Source organism: Musa acuminata, chromosome BXJ3-8 (genome assembly GCF_036884655.1).
Source record: "Musa acuminata AAA Group cultivar baxijiao chromosome BXJ3-8, Cavendish_Baxijiao_AAA, whole genome shotgun sequence".
Lineage (NCBI taxonomy): Eukaryota > Viridiplantae > Streptophyta > Magnoliopsida > Zingiberales > Musaceae > Musa > Musa acuminata.
In genome coordinates, this window is record NC_088356.1 from 10503676 (window position 1) to 10520834 (window position 17159).

Below are 17159 nucleotides of genomic sequence, written 5' to 3' on the forward strand. Positions count from 1 at the left end.
TCCCAATCAGGTACGGAGAAATGAAATCTTGGTCGTGGATCCTTTTAGGATGGTGGAATTTGGGCGTTCCGAGGTAGTTGTATCTGTTCTTGAGATCGAAAAAGGGTGCTTCTGAAGCGCTGGCTAATTATTCAAGGGGTTTTTCCCTATCATATATTTTACACACAGAAACAGGTAGAGGGCGTTAAATATTCAAAGTGGCTTCCGAGAAGATTGAAAGATTTTGGCTCTGCATAAGTCTCTTTAAATTAGTGCTTTCAGGACTGTTAGTGTTATGAGGATAGTGATGGATCATGGCATCAATTTTCCTCATGGAGGAGTTTTTCTGCAGTCTTTTTGCAATCAACATGTAGTTTCTTTTCAACCAAAGGACGTAAAGAGCACAACCAATGTTTTTCTTGGTGACATGAACACTTCAGGTGGAATAATTGCAACGACAGGGATGATATTGACTGGGAATGCCAGAACTCCAAACAATATTTCTTCCATGATTTTGACAGGTAATCTGCCAAGCAATATCCTTCTCGATCCATTACCTGGACTTGAGCATCTCGCAGCGTTTGCTGTTGATTGGTCCTGTGAGGAATTGGAAGTGTTGAAACATGGACTTGTCATGTAAGTTACATGTTGCAATTTTGTCTGAGAATTATTTCTTACTTTTGTAGGTCCTATGGGCTATATCTTATATAACTAGTATACTTGGATAGACAACAGTAAACATTCATAGCTGCACGATGTTGGCTAATACTAATTTCATTGCATCTTATTACTATTTAATTGTTCTTAGCATTTTATAAAACAGATTCTTGGCTTCTATTGATCCATAACATGCCATCTGAGAGATTTATGCCTTTTTTTTGTTATTTCATCCACATGAGAAGCAGTATATCTTAAACTTGTAGGTAGAGTAACAAAATTTCTGTTTGCACCACTGCAGATATATTTATTTATTCTTGAACTCATATTTCATTTAAAATACATTTATCATCACTGGATTAGTTCAAACTAAATTATGATGTTCTATTTTCCGTAAGATAAAATAACTGAAATGCTATTCTAATAGAGATTTTCCATTTCATTGTTTTCATTTCTCCTTTTAGAATACTATAAAGTGTGAAGGTTGTCCTCAATCTGTTGTAAGCATCGGTCATAGTCTGCGACTACTTTTCTGCTCTGACTTGTTGTTACATCTCAAAATTTCAGGTTTGCTAGTGAACCTAATATCATGAAGTATATCAAGATAGCAGCTAGACTTTCCGAGAAGACTGTGAGAGATGTTGCGATAAGGTGCCGATGGATGACAGTGAGTATTTCTACAAGTTTAATCATGAATGCGGAAAACATTTTTTTACAACATATCCTATTAGAAAGTTGTAGTGCATGACCATTAGTATAGTTGGTTATTTGTATATATGATGCTTGTAGTTGTTTGTTTCCTAGTTTTTGTGCATGAGCAGTTCAGAAAAGAGAACATGCATATTTATTTTAAAACAGTTTATTAAGTTTGGATATGGCAATGTTTATGTAGGCATATGGTTGTTTTCCTACCTTTTCTTTGAAAATTTGAGTGATTGGAAGTTTATTGCAGTTATGTAGGGTGACATCACTCTCTTATTTCTGTTTGCATGTCGGTTGAGTTGGAAAGTCTTAAAGTCATCAGTTTTGGAGATAATTACAGATTGTCCTCCTGTATTTAGACCTCTTTAGCATCCCAGCTCTTAGAACTTAAAAAATTTATATTGGAATATCTATAGTTATGAAAGTGAAACATCTAGCTCTATTTACCATAATGTTGTTAGTTTTATCGATGAAAGCACGAAAATGATGGGAAAAAACATAATTGCAATATCCATATAGTTATGAAAGTGAAACATCTAACTCCATTTACCATAATGCCATTGGTTTTATCGATGAAAGCACGAAAATGATGGGCAAAAAGATAATTTCAATATCCATATAGTTATGAAAGTGAAACATCTAGTTCCATTTACCATAATGTTGTTGGTTATACCGACAAAAGCATGAAAACGATAGGCAAAAAGGTACATTAAATATCCCAGTTATGTTTTCAATGATGGTGGATGACGACACCGCTAGAGGGCGCGGGTGGTTGTTGTAGATGAGGAGAGCGACGACGAAAGATGAGACAAAGAGAGAGAAGAAAGAGGACAATGCAAATACCAACGCTCTACATCTGCATTGGTGTTGCTCGGCAACCGCGTCGATGCCGACACAGATGCTGAGTGGCGAAAGGGCCACTCGATATCTGCATCGGCGCCGACGCAGATGCAGAGTGACATCACCCTTCCTCGCGTTGTTGTCGGTGCCAACGCAGATGCAGAGTGGCGTTGCTTTGTATCTACATCTACGTTAGCACCGATGCAGATGCCAAGCGATGCTCTGCATCTGCATCTACATCTGTGTCGGAGCCGATGCACATGTTAAGCGGCCCTTTCGGTGCTCTGCATTTGTGTCGACGTCGACGCAGCTACTGAGCGACGCCGACGTAGATGCAGAGAGCGTTGACATCTACGTCATCCTCTTCCTCATCTCTCTTTCCCTCACCTTTTGCTGTCGCTCTTCCTCATCCACAACAGCCACCCACGTGCCCCAGCGGTGTCGTCGTCCGTCACCACAGAAAATGTAACTGGGATGTTGAAATTATCTTTTTGTTCATTGTTTTTGCACATTTGTTGGTAAAACCGATGGCATTAGGGTAAATTGAGCTAGATGTTTCACTTTCATAACTATAGGGATTCCAATATAAATTTTTTAAATTTAGGGATCGAGATGCTAAAGAGGTCTAATTACAGGGGGTAATATGTAATTAGCCCTAAGTTTTGAGTGATTAGATAGTTTATTGCAGTTATGTGGGGTCAGATTGGGCCCCTCTCCCTATTTACATGTTGACTGAGTTGGAAAATCTTATAGTCATCAGTTTTAATGTTATTTTTGTTACATCGTATGTCGTGACCATGAAGGGTGATATGGCAAAAAATGGTAAACCCCACTCCCGGCGACGTCCCCCGCACGTGGACAGGCGCGGCGCCCCAGGGAGAGCAACAAGGGCGACGGTCTGCGTACGGACGTCAGCTTCACCGAGCCCACAGTCCCTCAGTTGACCCAGCACAGTAGGACGAGACAGGAGTAGGTAGCGGTTGAAGCTCGCCCATACCCTGCGATTCCCCATTCCGATACGTAAGGTTCTCGGCGATGTCGGACGCCATCAGAGATACGGCCCCGACCGACGGGAGGGCGCGCCCGATAGTGCCGAGTTCCCCCTATAAACGCCCTCGAGCCAGAGGGAAGGAGGTAGGCTGAAATCCCCGAACAACCGCCACCGCATCTCTCTAACTTAATCGTCGGAGGGGTCGGGTCAAGCCGACCCGACCTTTGTGCAAGTGTCAAGCCGAGGACTCCCGTCCGGGACACGCGACCAAGGAGTCCCCACCCGGAGGAAGTCACTGCATCGCCCCAGGGAGATCCCCGCCATTCGGACCCCCGAACGAGCCGAGACGACCTCTCGGGTCACGGCTAAGAAAAAGGTGTTTACACTAACATAATGGCGCTAGAAGGAGGGTGATAGACAACACAGTCCCGGGCTTGAACGACGAGGAGCGTCGGGATTTGAAGAGGCTTCGGGCAATCCTTCCCGGTTCTCAAGCCATCCGAGCTATGACCGAGGAGTGGCTAGCCGGGGCGGGTCTTAGCCCGGCTTTCGTGGGTATGTTTATAGAGGGTGTTCTCCACGTTTTATTTGTTTTCACAGTTTGTGATGGTTTTGCTTGTCTCCTTCGTAGGAATGAAGCTCCTGTCCCTCCGTGGTGGTCGCTCTTCGTCGGCTTCTTCCCCGCGCCAGTCCGCTGCTTCCCCCCCGCGTTCCTCAACCGACCCGCTGCCCGGTTCGGCGGGTGCCCCATTGGAGATCCCCGAGGGACGTCCGTCAAAGAAGGCGAGGACGACGGGTCCTGGGAAAACCAAGGCGGGGACCACTCCTTCGACAATCGTGGGCGCCAAGCGGGCCACTCGGGACGAGGGACCTTCCCGATTTAATGGGCCCAGCCAGGGGGCGGCCGGGAAGAGGGCGGACCTGCCCACGGTGGATGATCTGTGCGGGTTACGCGCGGGGGCCGACGAGCCCTTATGGGCAGCGGTGATGGGCGAGCTTCCGACAGGGGAGGCTTCCGACCCGCTGGTTGCCCGATGGAAGGGGCTGTCCCGAGGGGACAAGGTATGGGCCGGGGGAGATCCCTCGGCCGCCTTTCTTCGAGGCGTGCTCCACCCCGACCTGGCTCGGGACCTGTATACCCTGCCCTCGGAGACCATGCTCAACAAGGCGGGGAGGTTTCTGACATTGGTAAGCATTTCGCTAACTCCGGGCATCCCTGTGACTGTGCGCTGACCCTTATTTTCTTGTGACAGGGCCTCCATTATTCGACGGCGCTGATGGACCGAGTGCGCGACGCTGGCCAGATAATCTGGGACTTCAGCGAGCGCAACTCCGAGTTGTGTCGTCAGCTAGAGGAGATCCGGGCTGGGTCAGGCCCCGAGGCGGTAGCGGCTGCGGAAAAACGCGCGACCGATTCCGAGGAAGAGGCGGCGCGCCTACGAGCAGAGCTCGAGCGGTCGGGCGATTCGGTCAAGGAGCTCCAGGAGTTCCTTCGTTTGGATCGGGCCGAGCTCCGCCAGTCGAAGTCAGAGGCGCTTGGTCTCCTCAAGAGGGCGGAGAAGGCCGAGGCTGAAGCCCGCGCTGCTTCCGAGGCGTTGGCTGAGGAGGTTCGCCTCCGCCCGTCAAAGGACAAGGAGGCGATCGAAGCCTACAAGAAGTCCGAGAACTTTGAGCTCGGACTGACCCGAATGGGGCGAGTATCCTACGAGTATGGATACAGAATCGCCCTGGGTCGCTTCGACTCGTGCCCTCCCGGCTCCGAGGTGGAAAGGGACCCGTTCGCCTCTCACCCCGTGGACCTGGAGGTGGATATGCCGGAAGACGTGCCGTTCGACGACCGCCCGAAGACTCCGGGGGAGCAGTGAGGGTCGTTTTTGTATGTCGGGGTCGAGGGTGTGAGGGTTGTGTATGGGTTTTGGCTTCTGTATCCCCTCCTTTTTAATAAGATGATCTTTTCCTCCGATTTTCTGTGTTTGCGTAGTGTCTATGTCTTTAGACGAAATATTTCCTAAGGTTTTGTATGTTCCAAGTCCGGGGCACGGGGTCGCCACCCATTGTTGCGAGTCGGAACGTCCCCGGTCGGGATACTCCGATGACCCGATAGGGTCCCTCCCACTTTGGGGCCAGCTTCCCCCTTACTTGGGTTGGGTGGCTGACTTCGATTTTGCGCAGGACCAGGTCCTCTAACTTTATCGATCGGGGTCGTACGTTCCGGTTGTAGACCCTCGCCACGGCTCTTTTGTAAGAAAGAGCTTTCTGGTGTGCGTTGGCCCGTCTTTCCTCGAGCAGGTCCAGGTTGGATCGGAGCCCTTCGCCCGAGGCTTCTCGGCTGTAGTCTGTCGTCCGCGGAGTCGGGACGGCTACTTCGGGCGGTAGCACGGCCTCGGTTCCGAACGTGAGGCTATAGGGAGACTCCCCGGTCGGGGTCTTGGGGGTGGTGCGAAGCGCCCACAAGACGCTTGGGAGCTCGTCGATCCAAGCCGATCGGGTAGCGGATACCCGTCTCTTGAGGCCGTCGACGAGGGCCCGGTTGGTTACTTCGGCTAGCCCATTTGCCTGGGGGTAAGCCACCGAGCTGAACCTCAGCTGAATTTTGTGTTTGGCGCAAAACTCTTGGAATTTTCTGCCGGCGAACTGAGGTCCATTGTCGGTGACGATGGACTGGGGCAGGCCGAACCGAGTTATGAGGTTTCTCCACACGAACCTTTCCACTTGCGACTCCGTAATGGTTGCCAGGGGCTCGGCTTCGACCCATCTGGTAAAGTAGTCCACTCCCACGATGATGTACTTCCGCTGGCCGGAGGCGGGCGGAAGAGGCCCGAGTATGTCCAGTCCCCACTGCGCGAATGACCAGGCGCAGTCGACGGGGGTGAATAGGACCGCCGGCCGTCGGGCGGTGCGGGCGTGCTCCTGGCACGAGCTGCACCGCCGCACGAAAGCTTTCGCGTCCTGGCGCATGGTCGGCCAGTAGTACCCCTGTCGGAGTACCTTGTGCGCCAGGGCTCGCTCGCCCATGTGTTCTCCGCAGGCCCCTTCATGCATGTCGGACAGAACCGTCCAGGCTTCGCTCGGCTCCAGGCAGCGCAACAAGGGGCGCGAGAAAGACCGCTTGTACAGCCGTCCTCCTTCCTCGGTGTACCACGCCTGCGTCCGACGCAAGCGTCGAGCGGTGGCTACATCGTCGGGCAGGGTCCCGTCCCGCTTGAAGCGTAGCATCTCCTGTACCCAAGTTGCCGGCGTGCCGTGAGCGACGGTGGCGACGACCTCTATGGCTCGGCGGGGGAGTTCTTCGGTCTCGGGCCGAGCCCAGGGGGCCGGGCCGGACGCCAGTTTTGCTAGGGTGTCGGCTCGCTGGTTCTCGCTCCTGGGGACATTCGACAATTCAAAACAGGCGAACTTGGCGGCAAGGCTTTTTACCTGTGCCAGATACTTTGCCATAGTCGGGTCCCGGGCCTCGTATTCGCCGTCGAGTTGCCTAGCCACCAGCTGTGAGTCGGTGATGACGCGTATGTCGGTCACCTGCATTTCCAGTGCCAACTGGAGCCCCGCCAGGAGAGCCTCATATTCTGCCTCGTTGTTGGTGGCCCTGAACCCGAAGCGGAGGGAGCGCTCAATCGAGCGGCCGTCAGGTGTTACCAGCACCAGCCCTGCGCCGACGCCTTTCGCGTTGGCCGAGCCATCTACGTGGAGGGTCCACGTGTCACGCGGTGGCTCGAGTTCTTCGCCTGTATTCGGGGTCAGCTCCGCAATGAAGTCTGCCACGGACTGGGCTTTGATGGCGGTCCGAGGCATGTACTGTATGTCGTGCTCGCCGAGCTCCACTGCCCATTTGAGGAGACGCCCTGCAACGTCGAATTTGGACAGAACAAGCCGAAGCGGCTGATCAGTTATTACCTCTATCGGGTGGGCCTGAAAGTAAGGGCGGAGCTTCCACGCCGACAGGACGAGTGCCAGCGCCAGCTTTTCGATCGGCGGGTAGCGTTCTTCTGGCCCGCTCAGCATGTGGCTGACGTAGTAGACCGGCAGTTGATCGCCGGAGTTTTCTTTGACTAGAACCGAACTGACCGCGTGCCGGGAGGCGGCAAGGTAAAGACTCAATTTCTCCCCCGGGGAGACCGAGGCGAGTCGAGGGAGGCTGGCCAGGTGTAGCTTCATCTGCTCGAAGGCCCCTTCGCATTCCGCCGTCCATCGGAAGTTCCTCGGATCCTTCAGGGCCTGGAAGAAAGGGTGGCATCGATCTCCCGATCGGGAGAGAAAACGTGATAAAGCGACTAGCCTCCCGTTAAGGCGCTGCAGTTCTCTGATCGTCCGAGGAGGCTGCATGTTAATAATGGCCTGTATCTTTTCGGGGTTGGCGTCAATCCCTCTCTCGTGTATGATGAATCCGAGGAATTTTCCCGAGGTCACGCCGAAGGCGCACTTGGCGGGGTTGAGACGCAGGCCGAACTTCCGCAGAGTGTCGAATGTTTCAGCCAGGTCGGAAGGATGAGCCTCCGCCGTTCGGCTCTTTACGATCATGTCGTCGACATATACCTCCATGTTTCGTCCAATCTGGTGGGCGAACATCCTGTTCACCGTCCTCTGGTAGGTTGCTCCGGCATTCTTTAACCCGAATGGCATAACCTTGTAAAAATATATCCCTTGCTCGGTGAGGAAGGCGGTGTGTTCTTGGTCTTCGGGCGCCATCCTGATTTGGTTGTACCCGGAGAAGGCATCCATAAACGAGAGCCGGGCATGGCCGGCCGTGGCGTCGACTAGCTGGTCGATCTTTGGCAGGGGGTAGCAATCTTTTGGGCAAGCATTGTTGAGACTGGTATAGTCAACGCACATCCGCCAGCTTCCATTAGGTTTTTTGACAAGGACTACATTAGAGAGCCACTGTGGGTACCTTGCCTCTTCTATGAAACCGGCCGCTAGAAGCCGGTTTACTTCTTCTCGGACGGCCAGTTGCCGATCCGGGGCCTACCGCCTGAGCCTCTGTTTCACCGGGCGGGCGTCGGACGAGATGTTCAGGTGGTGCAGCACGACCTCCGGGTGGACTCCCGCTAGGTCAGCTGGGGTCCAAGCGAAAATGTCGGCGTTGGCTTGCAGAAGGCCGACGAGCTGCCGTTGTTCTTGTTCGGGCAATCCCGACCTGATTTTGACTGTTTGGTCGGGCCTTCCTTCGATCAGCGGCAGGTCAATGGTGGATTCCTTCGGCTCGGGGCGGGGGGTCGGTTTTTTTCCCTCCCGGGGGTCTTCCAGCGGGGATTGGACCCTCGCTCTCTTGTTTAATGACACAGCGGTCAAGTAGCAGCGCCTGGACTCCCAGGAGTTCCCCGCCACTTCCCCTACCCCATCGTGGGTTGGGAACTTGATGGTTTGATAGTAAGTTGAGATGACGGCTCGGGTCTTGTTGAGGGTTGGCCGTCCCAGGATGGCGTTGTATGCCGTGGGGAGGTCGACCACCAGAAAGGAGGCCATCACCGTTTTTGCCTTCGGGAAGACTCCCAAAGTTAGGGGCAGGGTGATGACCCCTAGTGACGAGATTGAGGCGCCGGTGAACCCCGTGAGTGTTGAGCATACCGGCTTCATGTTCTCCTTTACCAGGCCGAGCTTTTGGAAGGTGTCCCAATAAAGTATATCGGCCGAGCTCCCAGTGTCGACCATGATCCTCCCCACTTGCGCGTTGGCTATCCTGGCTGATATCACCAACGCGTCATCATGTTCGGGTGGTTCAGGTTCCCCGGTCGGGAAGGTGACTTCGGGGCCCTTTGCGGGTTTGGAAGCTTCAGCTCGGGAGGCCCTGGCGTACTCCCTTCCGCCCGCCATGGAACTCCCTCCGGACGCCGGCCCGCCGGTTATGACCTCTATGTGCCGCTCGATGGGGCCCTCCGGGCGTGGCGAGAGCTCTTTATCTGGTCGGAGGTATGAGCCGAGGTGCCCTCGGCGGATGAGCTCCTCAATTTGCCTTTTTAATTCTCGACATTCCTCGGTGTCGTGACCGGGCTGTCGGTGGAAACGGCAGTATTTAGAGCGGTCCGCGAGTTCGCGCGGGCTCCTCATCGGGTAGGGGTCTTTGAGAAGGCCTTTCTCCTTAGACTTGCGTAGTATGTATTTGCATGTACTTTTTGTGATAGATAGCACCACTTATTCCATCAGTGGAGCATACACATGTTTCTTTTTGTGACGTTTCCTTAGTAAATGATAGTTTGGTCCAAATTTATTTTATTTTTTCTTATAATCTCAATTCTAACCATGTTTCTTCAGCATTCCCAGTGATTGACAGCAGAACAATGAATCTTCTGGAAGACAATGCAAAACTTCTTCACCAGATTGCAGTTAACAGTGAAAATAATGAGGTAGCTATTTTAAATCTCGTTTGCTATGAGCTGTAATGGTTATATATTTTATTTTCATAGAATGCTGGGTCTGAGGATCGGGTTATGCCATTTGTATTGTGCTAGATGGAAGAATTGGATATATTACTCTGCTGTAGGGAGCAAAGTGATTGCAGTCTTATCCTTTGAACTAGTGCAGAATTTGTCATTCATTTCCTTTGGGTGTATGAAGTAACTTATCTGCACTGGTTTGTTCTTTGTTCCCTTATTCAATACAGCACAATTTATCTGCTAAGCATTATTAAAAAGTGCATTGGTGCTTTTATCATATGTGTTGTTGAATCATATGATCAGATGCTTAAGACTCTTATGGCATTGTAAAATTTCAATTTTCACTGATTGTTTCCAAGATTCATGTATCACAGATTGCTAATAATCTTTTATAACTAGTTAGTTTTTTGGGAAGTTTTAGTGCATGCATTTATCTATTTATCCAAGCTTCTTTTAACATGTCCAAGCATATCGATCATTGGTCAGTTGTACATTCATTGTAGCAATTAACCTTATTTACCATTCTTTTTTATATATCATGACTTCTTTGGCTTTTCATTGAGGGATATGTTGAATCACAGTGATCAGTGCAACACCATCAATGCTCTTAATTAGGATACACTAAATTTCTCTAATTTTCTGTAAGTATTTAATCACTTTTTTGCCTGCAGATTAAATGTTATGGAATCTGGAATTCATTTTTGACCCAGGAAAATGTGCATATTAAGAGAACTTTTAGATGCTCATTAATAAAATAAACTTCCCTTGTTGGGTGAAGTTGCTTGGATTTATATACATTGATGCATGAGACCTGAAAAATTATTGACCAAAGTGATGTGGAACTAGAGCAGTATAAGTGTGGCATGAGGCACATAACTCGTTTGTCGACATATGAATTTATCCAGCACGAGCATTTAGCAACTACAATCCATCTTTTATAACACAAGCCTATACTATACAGATATTTCTTACTTCACTGTCTGTCAATTATTGACTTTGTATATTTGTGTCCTATTCATTTCTGTGGTTTCCTATCATTATAAATCCATCTGGACTGGTGATGTGTATTTTGATTTTTATACTATTTCTTGCTACTTTATATACTTATTAGTGAATACCTAAAGTGTGATGAGGATTGAGACAATGTTACTCTATTAACGTATATTACATGTTGAAACTGTAAACTAGAAAATATAATCAATTGTCTATCATAGGTTCCTCCATTATTTTGATTTACTATGATCAAGATTTTGCTAGACAGTAAGTTACATATTGGTTAGTTTGGCAAATAGGTAGATTGTGCTATCCTTTCAGCATGTATCATTGTCTCTTTGTAATCATCTTCATTCAGAAGCATGGATATGGTTCTTTGTTATTTATGCCTTTTAATTTGTCTGCAGATACAAAATAACATCGATCTCTTGTATCGCACAAACAACAACATAACAGCCATTTTAAATAGGTACGAACTTCATCATTAAAGAACTTGAAACCAAATCGTCTATCTGATAGTCATCCCAGTGGATATTTCATGCTTTTTAATGTTAGTTTGAGCTTCTGAACAAGATTTTTCTCTTTCAACAGCATGCTTGAAACGCCTGGTATTATGAGCCAGATGCCTCCACTGCCTGTGTATGCCAATGAGAATCTTCTGCATTCCATATTGCGCTCTACTAGTCAGGTAAGCTTCCACTTAATTAATTTGTCGCCACCTTTTTGAAGTCTAGTATATGTTATCATAGCTGCTTAAATGTTGATAAACCATAATTTTCTTTTGTTGTTGTTGTTGGTTCAGATTTAATTTTGACCACATTGCCATTTGGTTTATCCAAAATAATTTGTGAAGTACTCAAGATCAGAAAGAGATCAACTCAGATCTTGTCAGTAAACATAACTGCAGATGAACATGCATGGTGCTTCTTATCATACAGAAAGAACAACAAACGATTCTTTTTTAACTTTAGTTTCCAATTCTCAGATCTAACATTGTAAGAGACTAGGAAAGCTGGAATCTGGTAGGTCGATTGTTGTCAAAATTATAGGCTATCACTGTTGGGGCCAGGTGATGGATCGAGGTATCGCCCTATGTTCTTTGGGAACCAGCTGATTTATACTGTACCACGTACCACAGTTGGGAAACTTTCAGGCATGAAATGCAAGTGTGCTACATGTCATGCTGCTGAACAAGAAACAAACACAAAATGTGTCGGGATATGGCATAGCAGGAACTCATGATATAATTATGATTTTTTATGGTTTAATGTCAGTGTATAGTTTGTGGCACCTCAATTCTGGTCTGTATACAGGATGAGATTGACCAATACATCGTGTCCATGAAGCCAATCAAGGTTCCTTGACTTATTTGATGGTCATTTTGCAGATTCTGATGATTTTTGGTTGATGACAAGTATTATTAGGTCATGATCTAATTGGGATTTGGCTGGGCAAATGTTTGTAAATGGGAATGAAAAGGTTGGAAAAAAGTAGTATCTATATATGCATCTTTTAAACTTGTTCAAGGTAGCATTTCAGCCTTTTTATGCTTGTTTCTCTACTTGTGCCATTTGATCCAAATGCCATTCTATTATCCACCATCTAGTCCGTGACGAATCAAAATTTTTTTTAGAGGAGATTTTCTCTACCATCCATAGTTCTCTCTTTTGCTTTCTGTTGTTACTTTTAACAAGCCTCAAAATTAGAAGTTACATCTGTAAATAAAAATGTTTGTTTCCAGCTTAACTCTCTAGCATTGTATCTGATACTCCGAAATGGCTGTTTGTGATATGTGTGCAATCGAGTAATGAATAAGCTGCTTCAGTAATGAGCCATTTTGATACACAGGATTCTGATCATGAACTCCTATTGCTTGGTGCTTGGTCTAAACTGTGTAAACTTGCTCAACTAGTAATATAATATATCAAAATGTACATTATCCTCAAATCTTTTGTCTTTCTGTGATATTCTCTTTTGATAGGCACATGGACATGGCAACAGTTATCTCCAGGAAGAACCAAGCTGCTGGTGACCTGGTGCCACCAAGTGACCGGGTTACTGTAAGTACACAACCTTCTTATGAAGGTGATCAAAACTCTCTTTGATACACCTGCCTTTCGATAAGAGCATAAAGATCGCATGCCCACACCAGAGGAGACTGAAGAGCCAGTCAATAAGAATCTCAAGGACCTGACACTCGTACATATCAAGATTACGATATAGAACTTCTTTGTAAATGCTTTTGTAACACTAACACTATTAGGTGCTTGCAGTTCAACAAATTCTTAGTTCTAGAGAATAAATATTTATCTTCATAGTGTAATAAGCTGAACGGATATTCAAGTACGAGTGTTTTATCACCAATGAATACAGTTGGACATCTATGGGTGTCATGCAAGTAATATGATTCTTTTACTTATCTTCCTGTTCCACTTTTTCTTGAGGATCTTGAAGCTCCCTGTTTATTGATCCTAGCACAATTCTCGTCAGAGTTCCAACAACATTATTCTTGCTGTTACATTGCAACAACATTATTCTAACTTATTGCCATCAAGTTCTAATTTTGATTCATGTGTGTCTTCCATGTGTTTCAGTGTAGGGAAGAGATCCTTCTTGCAGCCTGAGCTCGTCTCCTTCAAGTTGGATCTGTAACATCTCTTATTTGCAGCAGCCTGTTCTGCACTATTTATTGCCATCAAGTTCTAATTTTGATTCATGTGTGTCTTCCATGTGTTTCATTGTAGGGAAGAGATCCTTCTTGCAGCCTGAGCTCGTCTCCTTCAAGTTGGATCTGTAACATCTCTTATTTGCAGCAGCCTGTTCTGCACTATGTTGGATATCATCCAAGTCTGCTTGAGTAATTGTTCCTCGTTTTCTTCTGAACAACTGCCGGATATCTACCTCTTCTTCACAGTGACCATGTGAATGATGGAGAGCAGCTTCACTTCCTTTTAAGAAGGAACTCGAGAATACTTGATGCTCGTTCAAAGAAAGGGGCATGAGAGCTGCCATCAGTTCCTGCAACACATGGGTTGCGTCGCGGTAGCAGACGTGTGTCCAAGAGGTGCTTCTGCTCTTGAGAGCTTCATCCAGCTGCCATTTGCAGAAACAGGAAAAGAGATCAGATGAGAAACCTGTACACACACACCGACCACTTTCGTCTTCTTCCTCCAGACACTAACAACAAAGTAGCAGAGGTTGTCACAGAGAGAAAAGGTGAAGAGGAGTTTCCTGTTCCAGGCGGTAGAAGAGCTTGTTGGCGAGGAGGGTGAGAGCCTTCTTGCGCTCTTCTCCGGCACTGGCGATCACCTGGTGGAGATCACAGTACAAGAATGTGGACTTGAGGCGAAGCTCGCTGCCCGTCAGCTCCCACCCATCCTCGTCCTCGGCATCGATCAGATCGTCCTCCATCGACAGCAGATCGACCGCGCACTTCCTGATCCTGTGCACACATCCCTTCCTTTGCATGCCTTCCATCGACTGGTCTTCCTCCTTGCCTGCTCATGCACACCGCAGGATGAAGGCACAATGCGAGCGGTCACTCACTGCATCACCATGGCAACGGACCACTCATCGTAACCAATGCTGCACACACACAGACTCTTGTAGTATGTTCATAGCAAGGAGGATGTCACCTACTGTCGCAGAGACGATGAAGATAAGAATTGAGTTGTTTGCTGGGCACGATCAAACTAGAAAGTGGTAACACAAGAGCTGCACATTGAGGAGTGGGTTGGGGTTTGAGGTTAAGAGAAGGAAGAACGAGATGGGAATACTAAGAGGTGGCTATGCTTTTTGCGGAACAGGACAAGGTTGCCCCTTTAATGGAGGAATAGATTTCAGCATCACAAGCACAGACAATAACGCAAGAAAGAGTCAGATTTGCAGTAGAAATCCTGACCTGAAACCAATCATGGAAACATGGATCAGAGCACAAGGAGAGGAAGATGTTGGCCCTACCTGGCTTGTCGTGTTCTTGTAGCCAGCGTACATGTGTCTCTCGCTCTATATCTGATGTCGGGGCTACCCAACTCCTGGTGATCGTATGAAGCTGTGCGTATAGTGACGCACGATCTATGCTTTGGCCGCTCCCAAGCCTCTGCTCTGCAAAGCAACAAAAGACCTTTTTCTTTGGATGAACAGCGTAAGGAGCAACGTGTCTCGTCATCTTGATGCCACGGTGAACCAGTGCGCTGGGGATTGCATCTAGTAGCTGCTGCAGAGGACGCTGGTGATTGCATTGGAAGAGGAAGAGGACACGACGCTCGATCCGGTTCCCAGCCCGATGCAAGATGGGCTCGAGCCCAATAAAAATGGGCTCGATCTCTGCCCCCGCAATAGGACTACAACCTTTCGCTTGCTTTTTCCCCCCTTCTGCTTTCGATTCGTCGTCTGTTTCCTGCGGCTTGATTCTTGAGAAGCGAACTGATTTGCAGGTAAATTTAGGACAAACGTTTCCACCTTCCTTGAGATTTCGTGATTTTTCTTCCTTTTCGCCGCTCTTGGAATCTGGAATCAGGGTTAGGGTTTATCGTTCTGGGTTCCTTTGGACCTCCCTCTACGGCTTCGGATGACACCCGATTCCTAGGGTCGTCCTCTGCGATTTCATGTGGTAACTGTGCTACTTTCGAGACCCATCTCGACGAAGTAAAATAGCTATTCTTGTTTGATCTTTCGATGTTATTTTCTTGGATCTGTGCTTTCGAGCTCTTCGGTGATTGCGCTGCCAACTTGGTATCAATCATGGCAGAATGAATGAAGGTAGTACTCTCAGAAGCAAGGAGACCGTCAAAGGGAAGGGTACTCACGAGTCATAGCTTCTTTTGTGCCAGCCAGTCTATGGCTCCAGAAAAAGGATCTGACCATGAGATCTCTGGTTGAAGTTGGTCGAGCAATAAAATCTCAGTAAATGATCATCTCCTGATGTAAGTTGAATAAACGTGTTCTGTACTATCTCGCTAATTGATGTCTTACACTTCCAATTTGGATAAACGATTGCTTAGATTCGATCCAGCATGCGAATTTAACTGCCTTTTCTCTCCCTTGTTGGTCTTAGTTAGTGTTGATATTTGACTTGGAAGAAAGCATATGACTGAAGTAGTCGATGACACTGATGCCGGAAAGAGAAGACGTTTGCCCATTTGGATGGCGAGGGCAAGCTACTCCGGTGAGAAAAGGAATTATGGGGCAGGAGATGGATTGCAAGATGCTGGTTCCGAGCCAAGGTCCACCGCCAGAACGCAGAAAAGAAAGCCAGCTCAGCCTGTCGACCATTTGGATGAGTTTGAAGCGACTCGAAGGACCATTGCTAGACAAAGAAAGAGAAAAGCAAGTAGAAGAAATGTCGGCCAGGACAGTTCCTTGAGTAGCAATGGAATAGGCGAGACAAAACCTACAACAGAAGAAACTGAGCAAGGCGAAACAACAGTCGATAATGCGGCTAATTCCGTAAAGATCGAAAGCAGGAAGTCTAAAAAAAGGTCCAAAACCAGTGTGGTTCCTTGCTCTCCAGCGAGTAGCGAGAGCGAAATCGAGCTCACGGTTGAAGACCTGGTGCGGATTGCGGAAGAGGTAATTGTCATAATGTTTAGTTATTTCCTGTAAGCACTGATGCATCATTGTATAGTTTGTATCTGTTTGTGAGCTGCGGAATGCCGGTTGCCGCATTGAATCCTTTTAGTAGCTATGTCGACATCCCGAGTTACCACCTGTTGGAATCCCAGAATTCGAGTTGGGGGTCTTTAGTATTATTGTTGTCTTGCACACTGCACAAACCATGCGTGGTATTAGAGTATCATTTGGCTCTTGCTTTCTGAATTCTACCATATTTTTTTTGTTATACTTCAAAACTATTCTCTATTTTTTGTTGTCATGTTCTTAGCTGGAATCGTATAACATTTGTGTGCTCATTACTTCTCTGTCATCTTATTGCAGTATGTAAATGCTGACCGGCAGAAGCAACACGGAAGATCGACTGCAAAGCAACCCAGATCAGAAATGGATCCTCCATGCTCTTCAGATTCCTCTGTGGTCATCGGAGGAGCAGGTCCTGGCCAAACTGCCTGCCCCAGCCTAGCATTATCAAGATGCACGAAGACTTCAGGCCCCAATTTTCCCCAAGCTACTCCGCGAACAGGAGATGCTGCTCAAGATATGTTGGATCTCCTTCTGGGTCCTCTCCTCAAGAAACCTACATCCGAAGAGCATGAGAACAGAACAGTGGCTACAGAAACTATGAACTTGACCCATAAACCTAGTGAGCCATCCACCACGAGCAAGGCAATCTGGAAAGAAGAGGTGCTGCTGACTAAAAGGAAGAGCAGCTTGAAGGATAAGGTGGCCATGTTACTTGACTAGGTGAACTTCTTTCATTCATGGTACCTTGTCAATACATTGATCACGTCAACCAACCTTTCTTTCATCTGGTCCTTTGTGTTATGCTCTTTGACAAGGTCTGAACATTTAATGCTAAGATAACAAGTGACGTATCGATACCGTTCAATATAACCTATCATTAAATAATACTGGTGTAGTCGAGGGCGGCATGCTTGCTCATTGTTCAGCTCCACAGATCTGCGTGCTAAAGAAGAAGAAGAAGGGCAGAGTGCACGCTGAAGCCATGATAG

The 17159-nt window shown here is 47.5% G+C and overlaps 3 protein-coding genes across 6 annotated transcripts; 2 read left to right on the top strand and 1 right to left on the bottom strand.

Annotated features, from left to right (window-relative positions):
• The first annotated feature begins 1322 nt into the window (after nucleotides 1-1322).
• Nucleotides 1323-5132, top strand: LOC135645794 (uncharacterized). Its single transcript, XM_065164532.1, has 2 exons — nucleotides 1323-4357; nucleotides 4423-5132. Exons 1-2 carry the CDS (start codon nucleotides 3776-3778, stop codon nucleotides 5032-5034), a joined length of 1194 nt encoding a protein of 397 aa, XP_065020604.1. The 5' UTR covers nucleotides 1323-3775; the 3' UTR covers nucleotides 5035-5132.
• LOC135645792 (uncharacterized) lies at nucleotides 5050-7999 on the bottom strand. The gene has a single exon (XM_065164531.1). It carries the CDS (start codon nucleotides 7997-7999, stop codon nucleotides 5162-5164), a length of 2838 nt encoding a protein of 945 aa, XP_065020603.1. The 3' UTR covers nucleotides 5050-5161.
• A 5537-nt stretch (nucleotides 8000-13536) lies between these two features.
• LOC135645795 (uncharacterized) lies at nucleotides 13537-16954 on the top strand. 4 transcript variants are annotated; one of them, XM_065164535.1, is made up of 4 exons: nucleotides 13537-15180; nucleotides 15284-15458; nucleotides 15594-16104; nucleotides 16468-16954. In XM_065164535.1, the coding sequence occupies exons 3-4, from the start codon at nucleotides 15622-15624 to the stop codon at nucleotides 16888-16890; spliced, it is 906 nt and encodes a 301-aa protein (XP_065020607.1). In that variant the 5' UTR covers nucleotides 13537-15180; nucleotides 15284-15458; nucleotides 15594-15621; the 3' UTR covers nucleotides 16891-16954. The 4 variants fall into 4 exon arrangements, with proteins under 4 accessions (XP_065020607.1, XP_065020606.1, XP_065020609.1 ...); XM_065164534.1 differs by having other exon boundaries at nucleotides 13537-14969; XM_065164537.1 differs by having other exon boundaries at nucleotides 13537-15458; nucleotides 15590-16104.
• Nucleotides 16955-17159: the final 205 nt, after the last annotated feature.